This window comes from Aythya marila (genome assembly GCF_965140915.1).
Source record: "Aythya marila genome assembly, chromosome: 5".
Classification (NCBI taxonomy): domain Eukaryota; kingdom Metazoa; phylum Chordata; class Aves; order Anseriformes; family Anatidae; genus Aythya; species Aythya marila.
Window position 1 is genome coordinate 60,655,991 of NC_139046.1, and position 9,975 is coordinate 60,665,965.

The window sequence follows — 9,975 nt, forward strand, 5'->3', positions numbered from 1 at the left end:
AGGAGTTCAGCAACCTGACCTTTACTCAGCAAAGCAGTTGAATATATGTACATCAGTGTAAAAAGAGACATTGCATCATTTTTAACAGTTGAACTATGTACATGCTATAATCAAGCTTCTGTTGAATTGCTTGACTGTCAGTCAAATCTAGCCTGTTCTAGTCAAATCGTGGTATGGATCCAGCACGTTAAAAACATTACAGACAGACAAACAAACAAAAAAGAACATTATATGGTACAAAGTTCTACATCAGCAGCTAAGATGTACCAAAAGCAGAGGCAGTGCACCCTTAATTGAGTGAAAGTTAATCAGATCTGCCATGGGATCCTCAGGAATGTTTTGGTTTCTGCAGACTGTTAATTACCATACAAAAAAGAGCACTTGTTCTTTTTCTGAAGTACTTGGCTTCAAAAACTCAGTCCCAAATCCCAAAGAACAAATGTCATTCTGATCATGGATTTGAATAAAAATCAAAAGCCAGAAATAAAATATCAAAAGTATTTCCAAGTGATGTAGGAGTCTATCTAGCACTTAAATAGTAAATTACATCCTTACAGATAGATAGACAATGTTACTTAGTCACCTGTGTGCCATTTAGGCACTTACAAATAATCTAAGGTCCCATCATAACAGACACAAAACAAAAGCTCTTGTCAGGAGTTTGGAGGATGTAGATTTTGGATGCCAGATGTTTGTTGCAGCAGTTAGGTATCACACGGGCATCAAAAGTCTTTTGAGGATCTCTGTCCAAGTGCTACTTTGCAGTATGGTTTAAATAAACACACAAAATACATGAACAAATCAAATTCTGGTAGTTACTAAACAGTTTACTCTCCAGTTGCACCTGGGGGGAGCTCAGGTGAACCAATACCATACAGGACCAGACTGTGAACCCCAGAGGAATGCATGCAGCCCTTGTAGGAAACCACCTGCTTTGAGTTGGACTTGCAAAAAGGCATCCCTCCTCCAAACAGAGGTAATCACGTTCCCATCTTGCTTTTCCTTCCAGACAACAACCTCAAATTCCAATCACCACGGGAACGGGGGTTGTCTATCCTGGTGCTATTACCATGGCAACTACCACACCATCACCTCAGATGACATCGGATTGCTCAAGCACCTCTGCCAGCCCTGAGCCCAGCATCCCCGTCATTCAGAGCACTTATGGTATGAAGACGGACAGCGGAAGCCTTGCTGGAAATGAAATGATAAATGGAGAGGATGAAATAGAAATGTACGAGGACTATGAGGATGATCCCAAATCAGACTATAGTAGCGAAAATGAAGCCCATGAGGCAGTCAGTGCCAACTGAGGAGTGTTCACAGAATTAAAGTACTCAGACTCACTTGGGTTTTTTTTTGGAATTTTTTTTTTTTTGAACAAAAAGTTCTTAAAGAGCCTGCATGCATGTGTGGCTCCTACAGTTACATCAGCAGAATGGTCTTAAATGTTTCTTAACGTGTGAGACAGATTGTTTCCCTAATTTTTCATGAACTTTTTTGTTTTGTTTTGTTTTTGTTTTATTTTTTTTTTAATTTAGATGAAGACATATATTAAATATCAGACATCAGGACTTGAAAAGTTATATGAATCGATAGCTGTCTTACAAGTCTTACCTTTTGTCTTTTACCTTTTGGATGCTGATAAAGGTTTAAGTTACTGTTTTAGATGGGGGTTATACATTCTCACTCAGGTATGCTGTGCCAGCCTACAGGTTGTGAATGTGTTTTTATTCTGGATTATTTTAGAAAACAAAATTGCAGTTTTCATATTGTGAAACAGAACAAGTCCGCAAGTGTGCACATCTGTGCATCATAGCTCATCTTTAAAAAATCGTCTCTGAATTCCATTTTTTTCCATATGTATAGCTGAACTTCTGATGTGCCAAACTTTTCATAACTTTTGAATCTTAACATTTAAAAAAAAAGTCTTAAAGGAGACACTGTAAAGTCTTAGACAATCCTTTGGCATCTTAAAAATATATATATATAAAACCTAATTTTTTTTCCAGAAAATGGTAAAGTACTCAGGAATCTGGAGACAGGATATTCTTAAGTAGTGAACATGGTTGCCATAGTGCATGTGCCCAATTGCTTTTGCCTCTTGATGCCATTAGTGTGAAATTTTAAGTAAGCACAAAAGAGCGATCACCAGCTATGGACAGGCCTGTCTTAGCAGTGTGAGGCCACCTCTGACTACATTCTTTACCCCTTTGCTTTTAACCCTTGCATTCAGTCTTAACACATTTTCTCTTAAATAATTTATTCATTCCAGAATGTCAAGGGTCCAAATACTTAATATTTATTTTTAAAAGTACTGTTGGTGGCATTACACTTGAAATTCCTTATTAATACTTTTAAGAGTGCTTTCTTTCTCTTCCCCTAAATTACACAGGTATATGAAAATAAAAGTGCACCTGCTACTAAAATGAACATGACATTTATGAATGAGATATTCAGTTGTTTCCATAACACTATATGTTCAAGGAGCACTTGTAAACACTCAGCCTTTTATAATGCAAAATAGAGTACTTATATATGTACATACAGTACAAATACTCCTAAACTTTGTGTTTATAGTTATAAACCTCTATACTTAGAAGGACAGCAAAGGCATATGTAAAATCCAAATTGCACGTAGAGTCCACCATGATGAATTTTTCGGGCCTGTAGAATCCTGCAGTGAATCATGGCTCCATGTCTCACGTTCCTATTGTCACCTGAAGGAACTATCTGCTACCTTGAGTATTTATGCAGTGATTTATATGTGAGACTCCTAGTGGGAGGGAAAAGCCACAAAAATATCTGGTTTGCAAAGCTGCACATAAGGTGCATCAAAAATATTTATTAAATATTAGTCATGTGGAAATGCGAGCCAGATCTTATTGCACGTTTCTCAAGTGTTTTGGGATCTTTGGATGTAAGGTGCTACACAAACTAAATTTTTTAAAATTTGTATTACTACTGGAAACAATCCAATTGCTAGGGAAAATTCTGGGAAATGTACAGGAGAGAGATTGAAAGGCTGAGAGTTTGTTAATGTTCAGAAATGTCTAAGAAATCGCCTTTATTTTTTTCCCTCACATTTTGCTCATGTTCATAAATACACCACTGTATGTAATATGCAGAGTGGGCCTAGTGAATACATGTGCTAAAACTCCTCATCTCCCTCAGCTTTTAGTTTGAATTGGATATGTTCAGCAGGTCAATGATAAATTCAGACTCAGGCTGAGAGGTATGAGTGGGCCTAGAGCAGCTCTTCTTGAAATATGTGGGAATCTTCCCACAGAGCCAAACGGGCTTCGTTTAAGGCCCAGACAATGAAGGAAGTAATGCTGGTCATCCTCATGCTGTTGTACTATCTTGCAGAAATTTATGTGAGGTGCAAAGAGAAGATGCTGTATCGGGAGCTGTCAGTTTCTTCATAGCCCCAGTAATACCTCTTAGAGCAGAGCGAGCCATTGTTGCCCCTGCAGAGATCACATTTAGATGTGCGAAAAGAACCCCCAAAACAAAGAAGATTGTTCAGTTTACAGAACAATTTATAAAGATAATGACATAGAAACACAATGGTCAGATTCTCTGACCATTTTGTAATTTGGAGCAAGATGCTATATTTTAAATATTTATTTAAATGTGTTCTGAGTCCATGTCTAACAAGCAATAAACTGGTCTAGCCAAGACTTTAAAGGCATATGCTGTGTCGTTAGCTGGTGAGCGCCCTCTTTAAGCTGGCTAAGGTACTGATAGAAAGTGTTTTTTGTTCTTACAGTTGCTTGGTAATTTGAACTGTTTCTAATACATTCAGCTCAGATTGGGGGGAGGGTATCATTATTTCCTTAAAAAGAAAAAAAAAAAAAAAGGCTATTTATTAATGTCTTACATAATTCTTCTGTTAGAAGTATCTCCCCCTCCCCCCATGTCACTTTTTCTCTCCTGCTCTTTTTTTTTTTTTTTTTTTTTTTTTTTTGGTTTTGTTGCATCGGTAGAATGCTGTATTGCTAGCATTGTATTTTATGTAATTATTTTTTTGCACAAAGGCAAACATTTAGATTAGTTGGTTAATTTTTTTAAATTTTATGACCATGCCAAAATAATATTCTGCAGGCTTGTGGAGAACAAAGGACTGTTCTTTAGGACTGAAACTTGATTTTGCTTGTAGTACAAAAAAACACACACTCACAGATGTTGTTTCGTAAGTGTTATAAGCACTGGATATAAATGGTATTTTTTATCACTTCTGACTAATGTGAAACTGTTGTACGAAAACTACATGAACAAAAGTCATCTGTTTCGACTCGTGTGGGCCTGCCTCACAGTTGCCGGATTTGAGTCATTTTTTATGTCTTGTTATTTCATTTATTTATGCAAAATACATGTATGTATGAACACTTTGTTTTAGCTCCAGCCCTGCCTCAGTGCTGATGCTCTCTATGTTAAAGCCACATTCTCGAAAATGACTGGCTGTTCAGGAATCGCCAGCTGGTAAAATTGCATTTATTGGCTGGGGAAGTGGGAGGAACATATTTGAATCTGAATTGTGCATATGAGCATTTTATTCTATTTATTAGCCGACATTGGCTCTAAAATGTCAGTAGAAATCAAGGAAGGACAATCATAAGGATAAAAAACACCATTTTTACTTTATTAATCGGAGCTCAAAACAAAGTTTTTGATGAAATTACCATCTCATTTTAGAATTTTTTTAAATTGTGTAAATATAACATAGGAAATAGAATTTTATTTTTTGTTCATGGATACTTAGTGAAGTATAAGTTATGTATTTACTTTTGTTCTATATCAGTGTATGTTGGTCCATATTAAATGCTGACAAGTCACTGTACCTCATGTAGATGCTGAATTTCCACCCGCAGTGTGAGCGCAGTATTGTGGACCTGTAGCTGGGACAGCAAGTTGCCTCACTTGTGCTCTCACTGTTTTTTGATAGCATATCCCACAAACACAGAATACTTTTTCCTTTCTTAGAAAGTTGATACATTAAACATGCCAAGTTTCTGATACAGCTGATAGGAAACAACAGTTTGTTTTCTGAATCCAAGTAAAACTGATTTAATATTTTAATTCTTAACAAGAATGGCATTTGAAAGTCAAAAGCATATTCCTGGAAAGATTGTCATGACTAAGATGGTCCTTGCAATGCAATCAAGACTTTGTAATATCAAACCTTTATTTTCTACGTTAATTAAATCATACTACTGTCATATTAGGCTATAATACGGGGCAAAAAAGTTCCCACGAAATACAAAGAGGACATATAGAGTTGCTTTTTAACTGTTGTGTTTGAGCCCCCCTTAGTAAGACTGACTGAAAAAAACACCAACTCCATTCAGGTAATGCAAAAATATAGTAATACTATTTTCTCTGTGAACAAACAGTTTATTTAATTAACAATATATAGTCTTTTTGGAAAATTAGCAAATATTTTCAAGAGAAGTACACTCCTGAAATAGTCTGATACCAGCTAGAGTAGTTCACTTCATGTTTGATAAAAACAGGGCTCAGGTTTATGTGGAGACATGACTCAGATGACATGGCCCAGTTCTGGTCGGCACGTGTGCTTGGGCGTCACCATTTAGTTTGTGCAACTGCCTGCTGGGAATACACAGGATCACAAAGTGCTCCTAAATCAGTGTACTCAGGTGCAGCGTGAGGCAGGGGGAGGGCAAAAATGGGATTGCTCCAGGTTGGGAACGCAAAGCAAACAACGGCATTGCAAAGTGTACAGCAGTCAGCTGAGGACAGTTACTGCTCCGAGCATAAACACAACCACCTCCCAGTGCCATCTGAACCATGGTCCTCTCGTGGGGTTGGCTTTCCGGATTCAGTTTTTGGTCATATCAATGAAGTGGCATTTCAAAAATCGTTTCCTAGCAAAACATACTACGGGATTAACGCTCCCACCCTCCCCCAGCAAAACACTTACCTACCTGATCGCTTTTAAGCACGTTAGTACTTCTGTGGTGGTCACGAGGACCAGTAAAGTGTTGGTGTTCAGCGGGGTAATCTTTGCTGAACTGGTCCACAGTGCGAACAACTGCGCTGGAGATGCGGCCAGCAGGACGTATGATAAGAGTTCTTCATGTTTTTATGAGACGCTGATGAATGGGCTTGGACCCTCTGAGTTTTGCATGCTTTTGTAAGATTCAAGTTGGCACTTAAGCATGTTCTTTTAAAAGAATAATGTTATATGACCTCATCTGATCTTTTAGAAAACACTTAACTTTTTTGCTTTAAAAAACAACTTCCCCCAAACCAATTTTTAAATAACCCATTAACATATGTGATTTTTTCTCAAATCAAACTACATTTTTGATATACTGTAATGTACTACTACAGAAGGAAAAAAAAGATATATGTTTATGCAAATACATTTCATTTTAATCCATCGCCCTTTTTTAAGTACCAGATTTGTTGGAAATAGTGACAAAGAAGTATTCTGAGATTTCACACGCTGGGTAAAAAGGGGGTGGGGTGGGGTGAACCAGGCTAAAGGAAAACTTATCAAATTGGTATTTATGGCAATATGAAAGCTATAAAGCAACTTAGTGACATGGCTTGCTTTGTAATTTCCGCTTTCTAAAAACCACAAGTGAGGTCCTTGGTGCTCTTGGAGTATGGGGAATGTGCAAATATTTAACTGTTTGTATGCTGCACATTGCAGACCTGCTAGTGTGCATTCTCCGTTTGTCTTCCTTTGTCATTTGTTTTTTGCTTTCTAGAAAGCAACGTTTTTTTTTCTTGTACCCTTCTTCAGCTTGTAGCAAACTAGAATGCTTAGCATTTATGTTCATTCATTATTGTATTTCCCATGTACAAATTTTTTTATTACATTAAGACAAGCTTATAAGCTGTTACTACATAACTTATCTTACTGTAACTCTTATTTCCTGACATTGTAATTTGTTTGTGATGTATATTGTGAGATTGTACTCTATGTTAATTTAATCAGCACAATTCACTGACATGCTGGACTGACATGCTAGCTGCTGTTTCAAATTGTAAAGTTTGTGTAGAGCTGTTGGGACAACTGAGACTCTCTTGTCAAGGTACTATGCTTTGATTCCTATAGCAACACTGTGGGTGCAGCTCTTGATGGTGAGGGCTGCTTGTTGGGCACCCACTGGCTAATTTAACAGGCAGGTTTTCTTTGTAGAAATTCTATATACAATGCAGGTACCTACCTGGGCCCATGGCCGGTAATTATTTGGGCGTGTAGAGGAAAAACTAGTGTCTATTGCTGCTTTGAATATGTTTTAAAGTCTGAAAATGTAAATAGTTTATCAAAAAAATCTTGTACAGTCCAGTGTAAAGTTTTTAAATGAACTTAAAAGGTTGCCATCACATCTCACACTCTCCTCTAGATACAGGAAGAAAAAAAAATGAGAAAGAAAAAAAGTTTGCTAAGGATATTGAGTGAAAAAAAAATCTGTTCTCAGCAACAACAAAAAAGAGAATAGTTATTCTTAGCTCTGCTTCATTGCATAAACAGACTTCTTGAATTTTGTTGTGCAGTATTGACGTGAGGTAAATTAAATATTAAATAATCTTTCAGTGGTACTTTTAAAAGTCTTCTCCTCCTCTGCCTCAGTTATTAATGGAAAAGACAAAATTGAAAGACACTGTCCATATACAGTATGTTCTGGTGTACGTTGGCACCTTACCTACATGTTTCGGGTGGGGGGGATATTTTTTTTTTTTTTTTTTTTTTTTTGCACAAGGTGCTTTCCTGATATGTTAAACATGTCATCTTTGGGTGATTCAGTATATGCCATGACAGGGGTTTAGACCCCTCAGGGGAGTGTCTATAAGACTGCCTATTTATGCTCATTTACCTCAAGACTGTCCTCTCTACCCTTAATCTATTCACCATCACTCCATCTTTTGTACTGCTGTTGACACTTACAAATTAAAGATAAATTTTGTTTTATGAGATGTGTGTGTGACTTCTTCTATGCATCCTTTATTGTTCCCTTGATGTTCGCATTAAAGATTGACTATGATGAGCTGATGGAAAGGAAAATGCAACTAGGCCCATTCAGCTGGTCTCCTTTAAGTTTAGCAACTGGAATCTTTCAGCTCTTAGGTTTTCCCCATGCCTTTATATTCTACAAAGGCATTTATCAGCCTCTGACATCCATTAACACCATATGCTGTGAAAGACATGCATGATAACCAACTTAATTTGATGATATTCACTGGGCACCACTGGTTTTGTAAGCAGAAAGTGCTGTTGGTAGCAACATAATCTCAGTAGGATTTTTATTGAGTAGAAATGAGACAAAACTGTTCTCATGTTCCTTCTTTCTTTGCCTTCCCTTTTTCCCCCGCGTATAACATTAAACAAACTAACCAAACTTGACAACAAAAAAACCCTGTAGTTGCCATATTGCCATGTCTGTAAACTGCTACCATTTGTGTATTATGATTGGCTTTTGACATTGTAATTAGTCATGGTTCTCATAGAAAAAGAATAAATTGTGTTGAAGTATACTGTACTATAATGTAACAGAACATTTTGATTGTGCATTACATCAGATTTCAGTCTAGTTTCAGCTATTACACAAACCACCCTGAAACATCTAAGTGGGAAAGAATCCTTACTCCCCCGGAGAGAGCATCATACATGAACTTATTAAAAATGACATACTGCATTATAAATCTGTGTGATGAAATACTTCAGGGTCAAAAGTGGATGGAATGAAGTTGCTGACCAATGTGTTATAATGAATAAATACATAAATATTGACTTGTGCATTTTAAGCTTTGGTTTCTGGTAAGCAGTCAACTAGTTACTAAGTCGAACTGCAACACTAAAGTGCTCTTGAGGGGAAGGCAGCAAAAAATCTGTATTTCTACTAGTTATTATAAAGCAATTTGCACAAGGTGGCAATATCCATGCTGTGTATTTGAAAAGCAGAATTATGGCACTGGACAGCAGTCAGTCCAGCTGAAGCTACTAGAGTCAAAGGCAGCTGGAGAAGAAGCACCATATCATTGTGCCTGGATTTTATTTTAATACGGTAGGCCTGATAGAGGGTTCAATCCTCTGCTATGTATTATATTGCTCCACTGAAGTCAACTTATGCCATCCCCAATTTAGCTTTTTCTCTGTTTTTTTCTCCCCCTGCCTTACTTCACCATTTGTCTCCTTTCATTGCTGGAATCTGCAGCTGTGAGTAATGATCAGTCATCTGGGAAACACCGACTGTGTTCTCCATCAGCTGGGTTGTTACATAGGTGCAATGAAAAGTGAGCTGAGGAATGGCATGCAACGAGTCACTGCTTCCTACAGCAGTAAGAGACAAAATGATTATTTGACAGCTCTAGATGACAGTCTAAAAAAATACAATCAATTGTACCACACAGGCTGGTGTGCCGTGTCCAGTGTGCAACAGTCTTCTGGTGAAGGTAGCACTGGAGGTCACAGGTGCCCAAGGAGCAGCCTGCCCTTGTGCTGGCACCATGCGGTCTCCTTCCCTCTGAGCAACTTTGCCATGCTGGGTTCCGTGCACCACCCTTGTTAGCATTCCAAAGGGCCCGCTGAGGAACATTGCTAACACGACATCAGGTCACCCTGAGAGAAAGCTATCACAGTGCTGGCCGAATAATGACAAGGAATCTCAGACCTCAGAGATATACATCAGTTATTCCAGCCGCCGCAGTATCCATGGGACTTCTCTGCCACCGCACAAGTGACAGCGCGCAGCCGAGATGAGAACCGAGGTGCTCCTGCTGCCCGGGTCCGTTCTCCTTCCTTCAGACATGGTTCTCCCTCCAGCTGAGCGCCCAGACACAGCCTTGGAGCACAACCTCCACTCGCCAGCTGCAGCCACAGCTTCCTCAGGCACCCTTGAGGCTCGCAGCAACTTGGGGGCTTCAGACTGCAAGGCTGGGCATGAGAGCCCGTCCCCCCGCTGGCTGCCGGGGCTGGGGTTCTGCTGTGGCAATTATTTG

The 9,975-nt window shown here is 38.5% G+C and overlaps 1 protein-coding gene across 10 annotated transcripts in view; it reads left to right on the top strand.

The window, feature by feature from the left end:
- Positions 1-8,568, top strand: part of SOX6 (SRY-box transcription factor 6) — a 382,586-nt gene extending 374,018 nt beyond the window's left edge. For all 10 annotated transcript variants that reach the window (XM_082762761.1, XM_082762760.1, XM_082762769.1 and 7 more), the window contains one exon: positions 1,010-8,568. In XM_082762761.1, the coding sequence (XP_082618887.1) occupies positions 1,010-1,313 (304 nt within the window). In that variant the 3' untranslated portion in view covers positions 1,314-8,568. The remainder of the gene's footprint in view (positions 1-1,009) is intronic.
- The last annotated feature ends 1,407 nt before the right edge of the window (positions 8,569-9,975 follow it).